This window comes from Theropithecus gelada, chromosome 7a (genome assembly GCF_003255815.1).
Source record: "Theropithecus gelada isolate Dixy chromosome 7a, Tgel_1.0, whole genome shotgun sequence".
NCBI classification, from domain to species: Eukaryota; Metazoa; Chordata; class Mammalia; order Primates; family Cercopithecidae; genus Theropithecus; species Theropithecus gelada.
This window is the reverse complement of record NC_037674.1, coordinates 38,395,883-38,416,880: the sequence shown is the minus strand read 5'-3', so window position 1 is coordinate 38,416,880 and position 20,998 is coordinate 38,395,883. Positions and strand designations below refer to the sequence as shown.

The following is a 20,998-nucleotide window of genomic DNA, read 5'->3' as shown; positions in this document are numbered from 1 at the left end:
GGCAAGAAATGCAGAGGCTGGAGCCAGCCCCCACCACCGCAGAATCTGCATTTGGACAAGATCCCTGGCAGGCTCCTGTGCTCATTAAAGTGCGGGGAGTGCCCCTCTACACCTTTCCTCACCCTCCCACACCGTCTCGCAGCCACGGGGGCTTGGGGAAGGGGCCTGTCTTGACATGCATGAGTTGCTGAAACTAAGGGAGGCTCCAGGCTGACCCTGGCTTTCCAGATGATCTCACTCCCCAAGGACTGCTCAGCTATGGGCTTCTCAGGCGCACTCACCTGGTGCATAGCGGATGGCTGACTCTAAAATAGGAAAAATTGGGCAATGATTTCAGAAAATAATGACATTTGAACAAACCTCTCTCCAGAGAAGCCCCTTCCCTTCCAAGGTGTGGGGCAATGGAGGCTGGAGACTCCCGAGGTTGCTTCACAGGGGAAAGCTTCGCTACAAGTCCCTCAAGCTGAGATGGTGGTGGTTGTGGTTCCTTTTCCCTAGAGAAGGGACCTACTCTATCTTCTCTTTAGGCGGATCAGGAGTGAAGAAACGGCATGAATAATTCTAATATTTATAGGTAGTCCGCCATGTACCAGGTCTCAGACATGTTTTACCTTTTATTCTTATTTGTTTGTTTGTTTACTTATTTAAATAGACCCAGGGTCTCATTCCATTGCCCAGGCTGGAATGCAGTGGTGCAATCATGGCTCACTGCAGTCTTGACCTCCTGGGCTCAGGCGATCCTCCCGCCTCAGCTTCCCAAGTAGCTGGCACTACAGGTGCATGCCACCATGCCTGGCTAATTATTAATTTTTTTTTTTTTTTTTTTGTAGAGATGAGGTCTACTATGTTGCCCAGACTGGTCGTGAACTCCTGGGCTCAAGTGATCTTCCTGCCTCGACCTCCCTAAGTGCTGGGATTATAGATGTGAGTCACCATACCTGGCCTTTTTTTTTCCTTTTTTTTTTTTTTTTTTAGAGATGAGGGTCAGAGCAACTGTCACCCAGGCTGGAATGCAGTGGCGAGATCATAGCTCACGATAGTCCCCAACTCCTGGGCTCAAGTGATCCTTCCACCTCAGGCTCCCAAGTAGCTAGGACTATGCAGATGCACCACCACACCTGGCTAATTAAAACAACTTTTTTTTTTTTTTTGGTAGAGACAGGGTCTTGCTTATGGTCCAGGCTAGTCTTGAACTCCTGGCCTCAAGCAGTCCTCCCATGTCGGCCTCCCAAGTAGCTGGGATAGCTTTAATTCTTTAACACAACTATAAGGGGCAGGCTCTTACAGAGGAGGAAACTGACATTCAGAGAGGCGGAGTAAACTGAAATTCAGAAAGGCTGAGAAACTTGCTTCAAATCCCCCAGTTGTTAACTGGGAAGAACTAAGGGTTGAACTCGGGTTTTGATCAGTGTTGCTGATTCACAAAAGTATCTGCAACATAGCACATGCAGTATAAAAGTGGTCGGCATGTCTTCATACGATCAGTGGTGGTGGTGACGCTGATGGCTCTGAGTGTGGGGGAAGGTGGGGTGGTGGCCTTGGGAGAGTCAAGGGCACAGACCAGGGGCTTGTGCAGGGCTCAACTCTCTGTGGTGGTGAGCTAGGAGACCGGCGAGATGTGCAGCTAGCATGAGACATCCTTTGCACCAAAGAGATTTGTAACTCAAGATAAAACATCAGTAAACTATTAAACAAGTGGAAATAAGACTACATATTCATATTTTTCCAATAATGACTTTTTCAATGCCTTTTTTTTTTTTGAGACAGGTCTTGCTCTGTTGCCCGCCCAGGCTGGAGTGCAGTGGTGTGATCACGGTTCACTGCAGTCTAGACTTCCTAGGCTCAGTTGATCCTAGGCTCATTTCAGCCTCCAAAGTAGCTGGGACCACAGGTGTCTGCCACCACACCTAGCTAATTTTTTACATTTTTTGTAGAGATGGGGTTTTGCCGTGTTGCCCAGGCTGGTGTTAAACTCCTTGGCTCAAGAGATCCTCCCCCCTCGGCCTCCCTAAGTGCTGGGATTAGAGGCGTGAGCCACTACACTTAGCCAATGCCTTTTTTTGAAATATAAAATAGCAAAATTCTATCACTGTTTCTCATTCTTTTGGGTGCCATGCTTTTGTCAATGCATTCAATACAAACCCTCGTAGGATAATCCAGCTCTAATGAGTGGGAAGCTGACCTCCTGCTTCCTTTTAATCCCAGATGTGAGGCTAAGGGATGTTTGCTCAGCTACTGGAGGGGGTAGTGACCCCTCCACCTGGAACACCAATGGTGTGCACCATTGTTAGGGAGGAGAGTAGGCTAAAAACACACGCAGTCACCTCTCTGAGGTTAATTTCTGGAGTGCCCGCTAGCCTCATTCCTGGGCTCTCAGTCAAGAATGTAACTGAAGCCCCAGGACAATAGAGTGTGAAAGGAAAGATGTTCCCTGGTGTCAGATGCCCTGGCCAGCCAGAACCAAAAGCATGGAGTAGATACTTGGCTTTTATTCCTGGTGCTGGCTGGGTCCCTGCGTCCTGCCCTATACCTGAAATCCTCTTTAGGTGAAAGGCAAAGCTAACTAGGAAGCTCCAGCTTGGGCCTCCTCCGGCATCGCCAGGACCAGCTGTGACAGAGCAGCTTGCTTCCTCCTGCCGACCCCCTTGTTTAAAGGTTAAACACACAAAGGCAGGAGCCGCAAGCCCAACAGAGGGAACCGCAAAGCAGCCCCTCAAATGCTAACGATTTCACCAGAGGACCAGGATATTGTGATTGTCTGAACTCAACTTCTAAGTGCCCTAGGAAACCTTCTAGTGTCTGAGAGTAAGATCAACAAGGAGGTGAGCTAGGTTTTCATAGTGTCATTGAGAAGTCCCCAGGAAACCTAACCCCGGTGGCAAACCCCAGTGTGCCCTGGGGAGACACAGGACCTGGGCACCTCTTCTGGATGCCACCAGCGAGGCACTTCCTGGAGAGCCGGCGATGGTGGGTCATTGGGGTCTACTCGAGGCCCCTCCTCCCACGCTGGAGAGGGGCTCTTCTTACTGCTCACCAATGCCGGACTTTAGACCTGACGGGCGGTGAAGTGTGCTTCCGTCAGATTTCAGGGGAAGATCCAGCTGGGCTATCAGGCTAACTCACCATTAGCCCTGACCCATCCCGATGAATCATCCTGGTGAAGTGAACATCAGAGGCAGCTTTGAAGGAGAAAATGACAGCACTCTAGGGCGGCCTGACAGGTGAGGAGGGAAGAGGTGAGGGGCGGCATTGTCTTTGAATCCTGAGGAGCGTGACTTCTAAGGGCTGATTGCCAGGATCTAAGACTATTTAAAGAACAGGGCAATAGAAGTTGTCTATCATTGAGAGTTTGCTATGCCAGGCACCATACTAAAACTTTTCATGCAATATCTTGGTTATTCATGCCCTGAACGTTATAATGCAGTGCACTATTATTATTATCCCCATTTTGCAGATGGGGAAATAATCGCAGAGAAATTGAGCCGCTTACTTTAAGTCACACAACCAGTAAGTGGCACAGGTGGCTTTTACATTCCAGTCTAATTTCGAAGGCTGGGATTGTACATATTATCTAGGCTGCCTCTTTAGCAGGGCGGTTAAGTTTTCTATATGGCTGCTTCCTCCTTCTGTCACTGTTCATCATCCAGTTCATCTTCCCAGAACTGAGGCCCGGGGCAGTGCCTCTAAGCCCACACACCCATCATTCACTTTTATCAACTCTGGGTCTAGACAAGGGGTACAGGAAAGAGCCGGGTGGCTGTGGTGAAGGCATGTCTTAAAGCTCAAATTTGTGTTTTTGTTGGGGGAGCAGGACAGATGAGGGAGGAGGAAAGAGGTAACGTGTGGAACTAGATTTCTTTTCTTTTCTTTTCTTTTCTTTTCTTTTCTTTTTTTTTTTGAGATGGAGTTTTGCTCTTGTTGCCCAGGCTGGAGTGCAATGACTCGATCTCAGTTCACCACAACCTCCGCCTCCCTGGTTCAAGCGATTCTCCTGCCTCAGCCTCCTGATTAGCTGGGATTACAGGCATGTGCCACCACACCCGGCTAATTTTGTATTTTTAGTAGGGAAGGGGTTTCTGCATGTTGGTCAGGCTGACTGGCCGACCTCAGGTGATCCGCCCGCCTTGGCCTCCCAAAGTGCTGGGATTACAGGTGTGAGCCACCGTGCCTGGCCGGAACTAGCTTTTCTTTCTTTCTTTTCTTTTCCTTTTTTTTTTTTTTTTTTTAACATTTTAAAGTGTTTTTTATTTTTTTAATTTTTAATTTTTATTATTTTACTTTAAGTTCTAAGGTACATGTGCACAACGTGCAGGTTTGTTACATATGTATACGTGTGCCATGTTGGTGTGCTGCACCCATTAAGACAATGTGGCGATTCCTCAAGGATCTAGAACTAGAAATACCATTTGACCCGGAACTAGATTTCTTAAAGGCTTTACCACACCAGTTTGGGAAAAGTTTTCTCTTTTAAGAACCTGAGGCCTGTAAATCAAAAAAGGGCCACCCAGGCTAGAGTCCAGGCCGGAGCAGTAATCACTACATAGTTAAAAAACAACTTAACACTATATTTAGGATATGTCTATGCTTAAATGAAATAGTTCTTTTTTTTTTTTTAAGTGTATGTTTTCACTTCTTACAAGTCAGAAAATACCCATATTACAAAAAAATCTCCCATCAGTCCTAGTTGTGAGAACAAAAAATTACAAAAACCCAATGATCAAAAATAGGAGAAAAAATTCTGGCACATTAACCAGAAGACTAGGTGAAGCAACACAGGAAGATGCTTATGCAAAAGTTTTTGAATAAAACCACAATTTTTAATAAAAAGCCTTCCATAAACACACAGGCAAAACATATGGAAAATAAAAGTGTTTTTTCCCAATGGTGACCTTTCTTTCCTTCATAGTTTTTCTCCATTGTTTTTGTAATGCTTTGTGACAAATAAAAAATGTACACAATTATATGGTGGCATTTACCTTATGTGTACATTTTGCTTATTTCCCTTGAAACTCTGTATCCAAATGTGCCAAATAGCTTTTCATTTGAACTTGCAAATTGCTGCATGAAATTTAAATATTCCTTTAAATACACAACCCACATCAATTGCTGCTATACACATTGGAATGAATTCTTCAGGTTCAAGTCGTTTTTATCCAAATTTAAATTATCCATGTTTATCAGTAATACTTTATGTTTCTTGGGTAGGAACCAAAACGAGGAGAGCAAAAGGGGAGCTCCCAGCCCCCAGCAGTTCACATGAAAACAACACTGAAACCCAATTCTCTCTTGCCCACTGCCCCACTACTCCTCTTTCTTGGAAGGCTGGAAAATGGGTTATTTGGAGACACCCAGGGCTCCTAGCCCATTAGGGAGGCTCTGAACTTGGCTGAGGCTTCTGAAGTCTGGCAGCCTGAGCAGATCAGGTGGCTGTCTGCACTAGTGACTACAGCAATCAGCCTGGGGAGCCTTCTCATGGGAGAAGTGAATGTTAGCCGCAATCCTCATCCATTTGCTTTACCAGAAATCAAAGGCTCCTTCAGACCTCCCTGGTGAAGTAGGAAGCTGATTTTGTAGGCTCTAAGAGTGTCTGTGTGTATTCATCTATACTCTACTCTTTCCTCTAAAGCTTAAGAGATGCTCTAGGATTAAAGCGAAGGTATGGTGAGACCAAAAGTTTAAAAACACAAAACAAACACGAAAAAAACACAACTACATGGTCTACAGCGAGGAATGAGAGGAGGGTAAGAGGGGAGGATTTCAAAATGAGAATTTCGTAGAATGAAGCTACAATAATGAACAAAGAATTTCGTAGCCAGAGTAAATAGTAAAACCAAAGCATTTTTAAACTAGCAGAGCTCGTTTCTAAGATTTGAGAGGCTGGGGTGAGTGGTGATTTGCTTGTGGCTTGAGTACCCCTGAGAAAATTATACAGCATGCCCAGGAGAGCCTTTTCTACTGGTTTTAGACGGTTAAAAATCTCCCAGGAAGGGAGCATGACATCTGTTTCCATGTAGTCTGGTATCATTTACTCTCAATCTGCCATGTAATCCTTTCCTGTTTTATTATTTTTTAGTGCGTTTGTGCATATATTCAGTGGCTTCCATAGACTCCTTGAGGGCAAGACGTCTATTATACTTTTTCTGTGTTGTCCTACAACCCCAACCTTGAAAACAGACCAGGATTTGCCATCATGATGTGTGCTGGCTTCTCGGCCCCCTGCCCCACACAGCATCCGCCAAGAGGAGCTGATTCTTCTACTCCTCCAGCCCACCCGAGCCCAAAAATACAGTCCCCCAAATACTGTAAACCAGTCTTAAGTGGAGATACAATTTGTCTTTTAGGCAAAATTATGAATCTTAACTTTCATAATTCTAGTTACTAGAAGACAATATGGAAGCTCTTTCTGTGTCTGAGAGAAAGTGAGCAGAACAAGAGATTGGAGTAACAAAAAATTGTAGCCAGAAGGGAAGAACGAAAGCCAGAAAAAGGAGGCATGGCAGATAGGAGGTTTCAGGTAGCGGGTTAGCAACTGAAGAGAGGTGAGCAGTTTGGCCAGGATTTAAGCCTAGCAACGCTTTGTTGAGGTACATTTTCTTGATATTCCTATTCTTAGGCAAATTATTCTGCCTTTGCTCTTTTTAATTTCTCCAGAAGGTGCTAGGCAGACAGTCCTGGAGTGTTCTGGAAAAGAGTGCTTTGTGTGAAGATAGCAGGAAAACACATCATGGGAATGACAGGTTTTGAGCTGAGTAAACCAGCAGTTAATCACTTCCCGCTGGCTCAGGCTTCTGAGATGCAGGTATGCTCTGGCCATCCTTTAGGAAGCCAGCATCCCCTTCAAAAACAAAAGCCCCTACTGCCTGGGTGTGGGTTCCCATTTCTAATATTTACATCACTGGACTTTGTGCAACTACACTTAATCCTTTTGGGAATAGCGATGGGGCTCACGTCAGATAAAGGCATCCTTGACCACAGCATGATTCAAGCAGTTCCTTGGCAAGTGTTTCATTGTGAAGTGTAGTTTTCACAGAGGAAGTGGACTTTGGGGTGAGGCGGGGAAGTGGAGGTGCAGGATGTGGGCAGCCCATCAAATCCCAGCTCACCAGAAGGCCAAAGGGCTGTATTATACCATTGCAGGCATCTGGGAGTTTTAACACTGGATTCATGAGTCTAACCAAGAGTTCCACTGGAAAGGCAGCATTTCAAATCCTTTCGGAGTGTCTCTGGAGTTGAAAACAGACCAGGACTTAGCATCGTGATGTGTGCCGGTCCCTCTGACCCCATTCCCATGCAGCATCCGCCAAGAGGAGATGACTCTTCTGCTCCTTCGGCCCACCTGTGCCCAGTCGGCCCCTCAGGAGACACAACTGCTCCCCTGCCACAGACAAAGCACTTTGCACCTTCCCGGTCATTAGGTTCCCCCTGGAGACGGTGGATTCCACGGCTCCACAGGATCTGCCTCGGGGCTCCTCTAGAATCAATGAGGGCTGAACTGCCTTCATTTACATCCGATGCCAGGCCTCAGAGCAGTGTTCTGTTCACTTCCATGAAACAACAAATCCAAATGCAGTTTGAGAATGGAGTAACAGAAACTTACAAAAGAGCCAGCCTTTAGCTTCCACGTGAGATTTGAATCTACTACTTTGAAACGTTCTTTGCCTCCTGTGCACAGGTGATTAACAACTCCAAAACAAACTTTGAAACTGTGACTTGAGCTTTGTTTCTGGGCCACTTGAGGGGTACCATGGCCTTGCAGTGAATGTCCTCCGGGGCAGTGGTACTGGGGATTTTCATTTCAAAAGGAAAAAGTTACTTTCATTTTCCCTAAGGACCTAATGCAGGTGGAAAAAAAAAAAAAAAAAAGGATTGCGGCTAAGGAACAAGAGAGGGACTCTACACACACTGCCCCGTTCGGTTATCGGCCCTGAGGAAGTGAGTGGGCATGCAGAGAGGGGCAGTGAAACCACCTCCTTGAGGGATGGAGAAATCAACGCCCAGATGGCAACATCAACCTGGGCCGGCCTGGAAGCAGGGAGCGGATGCCAAACCAGCACCTCTGGTTTCCAGGCCCCGTGCTGCACTGCCCGCCTTGACGGGAGCTGGATGACTCTGAGCAAGACACTAAATCTTTCTAGGTCTCGTTTTTCTCTGTCCTCAATGATCTGAAGGCTCCTTCCCATTCTGAATCAGCACTTCAGTTTAGGGTAACAGCCTCAGCAGGCCCTAATATGGCCTGGACTCGACCCTTGCTTCTCCATGGCTTTGGTGACAAATGGAAAGAAAGCTCTCACAGGCAGCAGCAACCAGCCTTTTCCTCTGGGTTGATGCCCATTTGTCAAGAATTTGGCAAAAGTTACATTCATATCAGTGAACTCTCAACAGAGCTTCATTCATTGACACACAAAATTGATGACATCTGTTGGAGGAATGTAGCTCTGAAAACCCTCAATGTCAAAAAGTATGTATAATGGAAGGAACACTTCTTGTATTGCCCAACATTTCTAATTTCTTTCCAAACCCTTGTCTCCAATTCTGGAAATGATGGCTCCCTGAACACCCTGGTGCTTTTTGTTTTGATTGGAGAATTTGGATTTTTTTTCCCCCTGTATATACATCTGACTGTAGATTTAAAAAAAAAACTGCTACAAATAGTGTTGACAAGTTGAAAAAATGGTTAACACACATTCAAATACTTGAGTAAAACAGATATATATATAAATTTTTTTTTCCCGGAGAAAAAAGAAATCAGGCCCAAAGTATTGAACTTTGGAGGATACAAACCAGCATATGCAAAAATTAGATTTTGTTTCTGCTAATGACATCTCTAGGAACAATAAGGAGGGGAAATAAGGAGGGGAATTGTTCTTTTGTTTTTTTTTTGAGACAGATTCTCGCTCTTTCATCCAGGTTGGAGTTCAGTGGCGCTATCTCGGCTCACTGCAAGCTCCACCTCCCGGGTTCACGCCATTTTCCTGCCTCAGCCTCCTGAGTAGCTGGGACTACAGGCGCCCGCCACCACGCCTGGCTAATTTTTCGTATTTTTAGTAGAGATGGGGTTTCACCATGTTAGCCAGGATGATCTCAATCTCCTGACCTCATGATCCGCCTGCCTCGGCCTCCCAAAGTGCTGGGATTACAGGCGTGAGCCACCGCTGGGAATTGTTCTCTTCAATGTCAGTTTGAAATAGTTCAGAATGTATCCACAAAGCACTTTTCTTTTTTCTCTTAAGAACTGATTGTAGGCCAGCACAGTGGCTCATGCCTGTAATCCCAGCACTTTGGGAGGCCGAGGTGGGCAGATCACTTGAGGTCAGGAGTTCGAGATCAACCTGGGCAACATGGTGAAACATCATCTCTACTTTTTAGAGTACTTTCTTACTTTTTTTTTTTTTTAAATTTTTTTTTTTTTTTTTTTGAGACGGAGTCTCGCTCTGTCTCCCAGGCTGGAGTGCAGTGGCGCGATCTCCACTCACTGCAAGCTCCGCCTCCCCGGGTTCACGCCATTCTCCTGCCTCAGCCTCCCGTGTGGCTGGGACTACAGGCGCCCGCCACTGTGCCCGGCTAATTTTTGTATTTTTTTTTTTTTTAGTAGAGACGGGGTTTCACCGTGTTAGTCAGGATGGTCTCGATCTCCTGACCTCGTGATCCGCCCATCTCGGCCTCCCAAAGTGCTGGGATTACAGGCGTGAGCCACCGCGCCTGGCCCTACTCTTTATTTTTATACAAAAATTAGCCAGGCGTGGTGACATGCACCTGTAATCCCAGCTACTCGGGAGGCTGAGGCATGAGAATTGCCTGAACCCAGAAAGCGGAGGTTTCAGTGAGCTGAGATCATGCCACTGCACTCCAGTCTGGGCAACAGAGTGAGACTCTGTCTCAAAAAAAACAAAACAACAACAACAAAACAAACTGTAGAACTCTGATTATTTTTTGAAGATGCTTATGTTTTTATCTGTGTCCTTTCTCTGTGGAGTTCCACAATGTTTTACTCTGAACAGGGCAACTGCTCCAGCTCTTCATTCTGAAATCTGGGCCTGCTAAGTTTCAGCAATGGAATTTAGAATATGAATCTTGAATTCTCTCTCTACACTTCATGGTTCTCTAAATGGTGACCATCTCAGCTTCCAGCCTTGGCCTTTGCATATTGAAGAGTCCTAATCTCTGTACCTTGACCTCACGGAGTGGCATGTTCAGAGGTTATCACACCCAGTCATACCCCAGGCGTGTACCATGTAGAGACAGGGCTGTTCTCCTTTTTTATATTAATCTGAAAGATTAGGTAATCATTCTTCGAATTGGCATGATGCTTCATAATTAACTGATCTCGTCTGATCTCTGGAACCCAGAGGGGAAGTCAGATGTTAAACCACTCCCTCGTGGTCATGTCAGCTGCTAAACGGTTGACTCCACCTCCATCTTCCCAGCCTCCTCCTCTCCTAATTATACCTGCGGCTTCATCTGTTTTCATCTGTTATCTAGAAACTGTTTTTCTTCTGCTGTAAAATGTTTGAAACAAGGGGAAGGAGATTCCAGGCAGGGCTCAGGAGTCACAGAGGGCCAGAGTTTGAAGCCCAACCCCACTATTTGGGAGCTACTGAACTGAGTCTCTGAGCATCAGTGATGTGAGGCTTAAGTGAAATAGCCCTTGTAAGTACAAGTTGTTCAGCACACATAAACAGCATCTGAAAGTATTAAAAACCATCATCATAACTTGGGGTAATGTTAGTCTCCCCTTAGCTTCACAAGGATGGGTGGTCTTTGGAGCACAAATGGCAAGTTGAGGACCACAGCAGTTAACTTTTTGTTTTTCGAGATGGAGCCTCACTCTGTCATCCAGGCAGTGGCATGATCTTGGCTCACTGCAACCTTCGCCTCCTGGGTTCAAGCGGTTCTCCTGCCTCAGCCTCCTGAGTAGCTGGATTGTAAGTGCATACCACTGCGCCTGGCTAATTTTTGTAACTTTTTCTTTTTTTTGAGACGGAGTCTTGCTCTGTCACCCAGGCTGGAGTGCAGTGGCGCGATCTCGGCTCACTGCAAGCTCCGCCTCCCGGGTTCACGCCATTCTCCTGCCTCAGCCTCCCGAGTAGCTGGGACTACAGGCGCCCGCCATCGCGCCCGGCTAGTTTTTTGTATTTTTAGTAGAGACGGGGTTTCACTGTGTGAGCCGGGATGGGATGGTCTCGATCTCCTGACCTCGTGATCCGCCCGCCTCGGCCTCCAAAGTGCTGGGATTACAGGCGTGAGCCACCGTGCCCGGGCCAATTTTTGTAACTTTAGTAGAGACGGGGTTTTGCCATGTTGGCCATGCTGGTCTCATTCGAACTCCTGACCTCAAGTGATCCACCTGCCTCAGCCTCCCAGAGTGCTGGGATTACAGGCATGAGCCACCATGCCTGGCCGAGCAGTTAACTTACATGGAACAAGCCCTAGGCGCCTGGTACTGTACCGTGTACTTGAAGTGGTTACAGATTCGACTCCCACAATTATAAACTATGAGCTAGGTACTAATCTCATCTCCATTTTAAAGATGGAGCAGCTCAGATTTAGGAACTTGACAGGTTAGGCAGCCTAATAAAGGTGGAGTCCTGATTTGAAGCCAGATCTGGCTCCTAAGTGAAAGAGGCCAGGTTTAGGAAAGGCTTCCATGACTAGCGTGATGCAGAGAGGGTTTTTCCTAGCTGAGGATTGGCAGAGGGGAGGCTAGGGGTGCTGAAACTGTAGGAGGGTTGAGACCAGTGCATTTATTTGCCATGAGCAAGGGGACAGCTTTTTGGAAGGAGACCTAAAACCAGGCTCCGGGACCCTGCTTGGATTCTTTGCCTTACAGCCTTTGTCTTTCTGTGGAGAAGAGATTCCTGATTAAGGGGCATGGAAGTACAGCTACAGAGATATTTAATACTTTTGAATGAAAATATATCTGCATCCAAACGGGTTTTCATTTATTTCCATTCTGTTTGCTTTTGGTGAGAACATCCTTTTTTCTCCCTGCAGACAGTTGAAGCCAGTAGTTTGTAATCTATTTTTATTTGCTTAGAGTCTTCAAGAGCTAGGGAAATGACTGATGACATTTTTAGTTTCCAAGTCTGAGAAAATGGAGACGTCTTGGAATTGAGAACTCACAGGAGTTGGGAAGCATAAGGTCATAAAGACTCGCTAAAGCACTAGTTTCAGTCAAATCACATTGCTGGTGGAAAACAGCAGATCTGGCACATTAACCCATCACTGGTTCTTGTGTGGCTATGCCACTGCTAGAGACTTAGCTAATATGTCAGGAAGAAAAATCCCCAAACCAGTAAAGCCACTGCCAAAGTCCTACATGGATGTGCAGATATACACCAATAACATTGAAAATGACGTTTGGAAAGGGCCTCTCCTGCTTGGTTATAACTTTAACAGACCAAAATAACGCTGCCTTTAGTGTTTCTGAGAATCAACACATGAAACCCAGTTTCCCCTGGACTCTGGGATACCGTTTTGAGAACCTATTTGTGGCGGAAGGCAGGTCAGTGGCATGATCAAAAGTCCACAAATGAAGAACATACAAATGACAGGACCACCACATTTAGAAAATGTCCTACAATGTGCATTTTATTCCATGTCATTATACAATGTTTACATATAGTTATAACTCTCAAGAAAATGTCCTTTACCAATTGGATGTAGTGTCTAAATCTTTCACTTTAACATGAAGAACTGAAAACAGTGGAAATCCACATTGTTATCCTACAGATTGTCATGAGCTGCACGTGTGCCAATCAGAAAGGAATGGAAGTCTCGGAGAGCAGCGTGGCTTACAGACCCTTGGCTTTAGTGAATTCAGGCATGCGGGATCCATAGTCTCATCTTGTAGTAAAACTCAAGACAAAATAAATTAGTGTTGGACACAGTTCTACATTGAACAATGTTGAACAAAGGACCACAGGGGGACCTTTTGTTTAAAGTAGCACCAATCCACACCTGATTGTGTTTCCAACATTCATCTTCCTGTTGACTCTATCATTGGCACTTTGAATGGAACTTCTTCTGCTTTAGTGAGGATTCCTACACTGACTAAGCATACCGTGTTGCTAAACTCTCTACAAAGTGTGGCAACATCAACCCGGGAAATGGCACATTTAAACCAGGATCGCCCTGACATGGGCTTGCCTTTTTGTGTGTGTTTTCTCCACCCCCTGACCTAGCTGGTATTTCGTGGATGTTTCTGTGACAGTGGTAAAAGTAAATAAAAATGCATTTAAGGGGTAAGCAGGTGTTTAAAAACAAAACAAAACAACAACAAAATGAAAGAATGTGGTCGCAGCTAAGGAGGTTTTCACATGTTGTTTAACTCCAGTAAAGTCTGATCCAGCATCTGATGCATACTAAGGTTTTCTTCTTTGGCATGAGCCACTTTCTCTGTGGTGGGATTAGAAAATTAAGTCATGAATAGCTGTGCTTTGGACACAATGGTGGTTTGTACATTTAGGCAGGCAAACATCAATCACAAACACAGGATGAGATAATTAGAACTAGGCATGCTTGTAAGACATTACTCATTTCTAGACAAGAACTTAAGATGGGGGGAGGACGTCTTTGACCCAAAGGAGCCATGGCACGGATTCTCATAGAGCAGTCAGGTGCACCTCCACCAACAATGCACTGAAGATAAAATGCACATGGGGTTTGCTGAAGGTTCACTGACTGTGTGCCGTGGGAACAGGGAGAGGTAAAAAACCAAATACAGCTGCAGTACTGTTATACAGACTGGAGAAGTTACAAACGGCAGACATTTTGGAGGTACAGGCAGTTAAAAGTCTAGGAGTTGTGCGGTAACACAAACTCACAAAAACAAAGATGACATAAATAGGTTTTCTGAGAACTTTTAAAATGATTTATTTCTGTTGCTCATAAAAAATTATCAACATGTTTCATGCACACTTCATTAGGACATTCTCTTAATATTTTTATAGTGTTCTATGTATTAGCATGCCATTCTCCCCAGACTCCAACAGCACCATTAGACTGATTAAAGCATACCTTTCAGACAACCAGGAGCTTCTGGCATGAGTTCCTGTTTTCAAAAGCTATTTTGCCCAAGCATAGGAACATTTAATCATATTTCAAACACTATACCATATGTTTAGAAGTTAGGAATATGAATATCTAATAGGAATATATATACACACATATATATGTATACTTAAAGTAGGACTCATGGCTGTCGGGAAATAGAAAACATTTTTTTGGCGGGGAGCTCCTCATTATTTATCAGTTCAAAGAAAAGGACCTGCTATTTCAAAGAGCAGTGCTGAATTGACATAAGTATTTTACCATAAAAGCTGTTTTGTGATTAAAGAGAACATAATTATTCCAGCCATACAGAGAAAAATGCAGGCAAGGCCAGCCTTTCAGCCAATTCCTTGTATTTGCATTTCTGCAGAAAGCAACTGTTTTCAACTCTATTAGTTGAAGGTAGGACAGTCTTAGATTTTCTGCACGTGGGCTCCACTCCTAGAATTCAGCCCAAGTTTTTTCACTCTTAAGTTTAATCCTCATTCAGAGCCAGCTTTAGTTCATTAGTGAGGCGGCGGTTTTGCTCAAGTTGCTGGTAGAGTTGATCTGTACAGGTCAGCAAGCAGGTTAGCAGAAAAGAGGCAGAAGGAAGAGAGGTTAGCAGACTGGGTGAGAGGCAGTTAATAGAGAACAGAGACCTCAAGCAGGACAGCAACTGGTCACTTGCTGAGCAGTTTACTCTTACCCCATAGTCACCTGTCCTGTATTCAGGAAGGGTAGATCCTAAAAAGCTTGGTAGACTTAGGAAGGGTCAGAATTTCTCTCTTGGTGGGGAGAGGAGGGGAGGAGGAGCAACATGATAAGAGGAGGAGGAAGAGTGCACGTTCCTCTTATACCTCACTAAACCACTTTGTGAGCTGAGCCATACATGAGCTCACTTTGTGAGCTGAGCCATACACTTTGTGAGCTGGCAACAGATTTGGGAATGGAGGCCTGGCTGGAGGTGAGCCCAGTGCGACATCCACCCCTTGCTAGGGCTGTGTTAAACTTAGGCGAAACCTCGACCTGCCCGGTGCTGCCCACCTCTTCCAGAACCCCTTTCCTCTCCACTCACAGGGCAGGCTTTCTCCTCAGGTAGTACCAACTGGGGGTTACTGCTTTTGCTGCACTGAAATTTTCTGAAATTTGGAATTAAGTCCCTGTCCTTCCCCCAGTCACCACGATACAGCGTACACATTCTGACTCTCATCTAGCTTTGATAGTGTTATCCATTCAAACAGCAAAAGAACAAGCACTTGTCACCACTCAACACTGATTTAGAATTTATCTGCTTACTTCTTTTTTTTTTTTTTTGAGACAGAGTCTCGCTCTGTCACCCGGACTGGATGCGGTGGCGCAACCTCGGCTCCCAGGTTCACGCCATTCTCCTGCCTCAGCCTCCCTAGTAGCTGGACTGCAGGCGCTCACCACCTCGCCCGGCTAATTATTTTTGTATTTTTTAGTAGAGATGGGGTTTCGGCGTGTTAGCCAGGATGATCTCGATCTCCTGACCTCGTGATCCACCCGCCTCAGGCTCCCAAAGTGCTGGGATTACAGGCGTGAGCCACCACCCCGCCCGGCCCTATCTGCTTACTTCTTGAAGAGGATGGCATTCATGTGTGGTGCTAATGGATGTGTATAAAATGAACAGAACTTGCAACACCTACATGAAGACCAGCGTGATATACAGTTTACACACTGACACGTGATCTGCTTCTGGGGGAAAACAACTGCAGGAGTGTCTGTATCTGACGATCCAGGGGACACCCACACTATGACAAACAAGAGCCTGCTCTGCACTGGCAACAGCCGGAGGATGCAGGGTAGCTTTGAATGCTGGTGACAACTTGGACCTAGAAATACTTCATGATCTTGAAAAGCAAACAGTCCTACCCCTGGGGAAAATGTGCCTGCAGCCCCCAGGTCTGTTGGGAGATTGAGCAGTTCTCACATTAACATTCTCTCATAAATGGTAGGACATGGGAGGATGCTATGCTTGTTATGTTTTCTCGCTTGGAATATCTGCTGCTCTGTCCTCCTCACTCATCCACATTTTCTGAATATGCAAAACCCCAGTCATATGTCAGCTACCTCCTCCAGGGAGCTCCCAGTCAGAACAGTTCTCTCTTCCTTGTTGGCTCCAAATGCACATGCCTATGAGTTCAGACTCGCTTCACTCCTCTATCTCCCCACCAGATGGCCAGCTCATCGAGGGCAAAGAGCCTTTCCAGCCCATCTCTTTACACACCCCCACTGCTTCCCACGGTGTTTTGCAAGTGACATATGCTTGGGGGTTGCAAGACATAAATCCCATGACTACATTCACACTACGGACACAGGGAACTGTCACCATGGGTAGGGAGCATGTCTCAGTTTGCTGAGCCCAAATGTTTGGCCAGGCTAGAATGGAAGAACTTTGGCGAAAATGTGGAGAATCTAGAGGGTCAGTGTGAACTCAGCAGGAAGGACAGCGGTCCCTCCGACAGCCTCCTCTGGACCTGCTCTGCTTCAGCTGCTGTGGAGCTGGTGTGCATGGGTGGCCGAAACGCAGGCACAAGACATGCTCATATCCTTGGAAATGTTTTCCCTCCCGTTCTATGGAGACTCCCAGCTGTCTGAAGCTTCAAGTGCCCAAACTCAGTGATGCTTTTGGTTTGGCCTCCACTGGAGCAGCTGTAGCTATGACCTGGCCCTTTGAACCAGAAGCCTGGGCTCCAACAATTTCTTGATAAACTTGACTTGCTGTTTGCCTCTTGCACGTGCACACCTTGGGCTACTCCTGACCTGCCCTCCCAGTCCATTAGTGCCCCACTTCCCCTTGTAGAGTGTACTGATAGAAAGTGTGAAAGTCTCTGGAAGGATTTCCAAAAAACAGATGTGCCTCCAGAATTACATGAACATCTGCTCAGCAGAACTTTCAGACTTGGCATTTTGTCTACGTCAGGAAGCAGAATTTACTCAGAGAAGGGTACTCTTCTCTTATTCTGAATTTAAAAAAGAACAAGGAAGGAATCATAGAAGCAGGCCCAAGGAGCCTTAAGAAAAACATGAAATCATAGAAGTCTTTATACACTCAAGGGAGAGACACTGTCCAGATTCTAAAAGTCCACCATACTACGACCACAATACTTTAATTCTCAGCTTTCTTTTAAAAAGGTATTTCCTCTATGCTTTGAAGTCTCTGTAGAGTGAGAATGACACTATCAAGTTTGTCCAAATTTATTTCAGTATGGTGGTGTATCAGCCCTCTCGGGCTACAAAAACTATATACAAAACATGCAGATCATCCATGTTAAAAAAGAAAACCAGGAGAAATAAATAGCTAGATTGTTGAGGAAGGAGAAATGTTGGGGATTATGACACTAAAGTCCATATAAGTTAAAGTTCTAATTTTTACAATGTATTTTTTTTTAAAAAATCAGTTAATTGCTGTTTGTGAAATAAAACAGAAGCCCAAATGAAATACAATTGTCTTCTGAACAATTTCCACCAACTATCTTTTTGGGAAGAAAAAAAAGAAACTTCCATTGCTGTATTTTAAAAATGTCCACAAATGAAAACACAGCCATTGAACACAAAAATTATGAACAATCCCTCCAAAAGAGTATGTGCTAAAAATCACAAATCACGACTGACCAGAGTAATCATATTTAGAAAACCTAAGGTGTCATTTTCATGACCCAAATAAAAGTGGCTGAGTCATGAATATACTTCAAAAAAGCTTGAACTTTTCTTTGTGCTATAAAAGGATGATCGACAATAACCAAAACTTACATTGTTTGAATCCAAATTCTTTCTCACCCTTCTCAATGTATAACTTCCTAGTAATATGGGACAGCTACGGAACCATTCATCATGAGCCTTTGATTAGTTAGCCAGGTCCTTGGTCCCAAGCAGGGCCACCAAAACATCAACATAGAGGGGTCACTACATCCTGAGCTAAACCTCCAGCAAAGGAACACACTGATCAAGCCAGACCTTTCAACTCTCAACAAGCAATGTCCCCTGTGTGTCCCAGACTCCAAAGCAGAGCCATCACAATTCCCCCAAAACCCCCACAGATGTCCAGACCTCATTCTAACCTTTGAAAAACAGAGGGATGCAGGCCTGGGTATTCTGTTAAAGTTCAACAAGGAACCACTGCTTTAGAAACTCCTGATACAATTCTATATAGTGTTCAGAATTTAAAAAGAAAAATACAGCAGCAGCCAAACACTAACCCTCATATATGTGAAGCAGCTTTGTAGTTTTATTCAATGTTGAAACTAAAATGTCAATAAATAAGAAGTAAAAAGAATAGCAAACAGAAATAGCTTACACAGTGTTTATTTGACACTGAAACGAAGAGCTTCTGTACAATAGAAAGCACAGTGTGTGCCTGGCTCTAAGGCAGGATGCTAAGAGAGAGAACCAGGGTCAGCTGGAGAACAGACAAATGCAGAGCTCAGAGAGGTGGGACATCCAGCTCGACGAGGGAGTCTTGGGAGATGTGAAGCAAAGAAACTTATCTGCGTGAAGATAAAAAGGTGGGAGGAAAAAAAAAGTGGCGCGATGAGAAAAAAAAAAAAAAAAAGAGAAAGAAAAAAGAAAACCAAACCAATAGATGACAGCACCTGAAACAGACAAGAAGCAGTCATGCAAAACCCACTGCCAGCCACACCCTTGGGAGGTCGTCCCACCTGAGGCCGTCACAGGCCGCCTTTCAGCAAGGGTCCATTTTAAGAAAACCCATGAACAGAATTTAAAAACAAATTTTAAGCTACACTCATCTTTCAGAATATTTAATCATACTTGATGCAAAAAGTTTTTCCCAAAGAAATCACCACATTTTAGTACTGGAAAAGACCTTAGAGACAGATGATCAGCTCCACCCCCTCATTTACAAATGAGGGGTGAGAAGATAGACTGTTCTCTGGTTTCCATGGCAACAGTCATGTCTCTAGGGGCTTTTTTGTTGAGTGTGGGGATTCTATAACCTCTAAGGCCACAGGCACATGCCATACTCTTCAAGTTACCATTTTTCCTGCATGGGTAAATGAATGACAGGTGGGCTTGGAAAATGACATTTCCAGCTGCAGTGGAATTTAGGGTGATATTAGAATGAAGAACTCTGAAACATTCCAGGTTAGAATTTAAAGTAGTAGGATAAGTTTAATATTGAAGTTTTGGTTAGTAATACGTAAATACGTAAATTAGTTGTATCTGTTGAAGGTTCTTCTCATGATAACAAGACTACCTACTCCAACTCTTACTGCCTAACAGAAAAATGTGGGCCATTAACTCCCAAGCTCACATTGTACAATCTGTGTTGAATTTCCCATTTCTTTGACACAGGTTGTGGTAAGTATTTATCGTGGGTATTTTAATTCTTTTCATGAAAACAGAAAATTAAAGGCTTAGTTACTCAGCAGAGGGTTCTTTTCACTCTAGAATTCTTTGGTTTTTTTTGGTTTTTTTTTTAGATGGAGTCTGGCTCTGTCGCCCAGGCTGGAGTGCAGTGGTGTGATCTCGGCTCAGTGCAAGCTCCACCTCCCGGGTTCACGCCATTCTCCTGCCTCAGCCTCCCGAGTAGCTGGGACTACAGGTGCCCGCCACCACACCCAGCTGATTTTTTTTGTATTTTTAGTAGAGACGGGGTTTCACCGTGTTAGCCGGGATGGTCTCAATCTCCTGACCTCGTGATCCGCCCGCCTTGGCCTCCCAAAGTGCTGGGATTACAGGCGTGAGCCACTGTGCCTGGCCTACTCTAGAATTCTTAAAAGTAAAAGAGATGATCTTTTATAGTACCACTGTTAGGGCTGTATTGGATCATGCCAATTTCCTTGTCCTCAGATTCTCAATAACCTGACACTTTAAGGGTTCCTTCAATTTCTATTTATTTTATGAAAATGATTATGTTGTACTTAGTTGAATCTCAGGAAACAAAGTTTTGATATTTCTTGAGACGTTCCTGTACAACAAACGGCATGGCCGTCTGGTTTTACTTGAGTTTAGCTTAATTTCCCAAAAGGATAGTGCTCAAGGTCACTCCTTCTAGTTCACTGCTCTAGTTTAGCACTTACAAAATAAAAGGATTCTGAAAAGAAAATGGTTTGTATAGACACTTAATCTAGCTGGCCTTCATATTAGTAGAAAGTGAAAAAACAATAACTATTCTAGGTTATGACAAAAAGGGTGAACACAAGAGTGCAAAGATGGAGATCTGGGAGCAAGGAAGGGATGGTGGTGAGTTTATTACATTAGCATGAGGGCAGGGTGTAAGCAGGCAGAGTGGATGCACGTTTACATGGAAGTCATATCGTTGAGAGCGTGGTCCAGCTCCTCGCTGATGGCTTTGTACTTCAGTTTCTGAGCGTACAGCTCGTCTATGACCAGGAAGTGGAAGGCAGAGGTGCAAGAACATGGAGAGTGATCAAGAGATGGAAGGTGAGTGAGGGTGGTGCATGCACCATCCCAACACAGCAGCAAGAAAAGGGCAATGCATGAAGGGGTTGGTGCCGCAGCAGGTGGCCAATGCAGGAGGCGTGCGTTTTGTTTTAAATAAATTGAAACAAAAACAAAGAGAACAAAACCCATTAGAAAATAAAATGAGAAAGACTCAATACGAAAATCATAACAAATATGGTAGGTATATCAGTAAACCATGTTAAATCCTAAACGAAACCACAGAAGGCTGTCTCCTGGTGAGGGGAGACAGGGGCTAATGGAACATCTTTCTTTTGCAGAGCTATATTTTAATTACACTGGAGTAGTCAGCCATCTGCAGCTATAAACAATGGGAAAAAAAAATCCAACGGCAGTGTTTTGGAAGAACAATTTGTGACTACAGCCTGTAGTGCTTATCTGGCTCCACCTTCAAACCACCGACTTCCTGACCACACTAGACCACTGGGATAGCGATTTCTTAGTGTCATTTAAGCTACTCCTGTGGTCTTCCCACTCAAGCTGCCTATTACTGGTCCAGGAG

General features: G+C 44.8%; 1 protein-coding gene across 23 annotated transcripts in view; it reads right to left on the bottom strand.

Annotated features, from left to right (window-relative positions):
* Positions 1-600: 600 nt before the first annotated feature.
* TPM1 (tropomyosin 1) overlaps positions 601-20,998 on the bottom strand; it is a 41,021-nt gene continuing 20,623 nt past the window's right edge. For 9 of the 23 annotated variants that reach the window (XM_025390160.1, XM_025390171.1, XM_025390170.1 and 6 more), the window contains one exon: positions 12,562-13,395. In XM_025390160.1, coding sequence (XP_025245945.1) covers positions 13,313-13,395 — 83 coding nt within the window. In that variant the 3' untranslated portion in view covers positions 12,562-13,312. Of the gene's footprint in view, positions 612-12,561; positions 20,397-20,998 lie in introns of those variants that run through there. The other 14 variants (XM_025390161.1, XM_025390172.1, XM_025390166.1 and 11 more) reach the window with 7 other exon arrangements.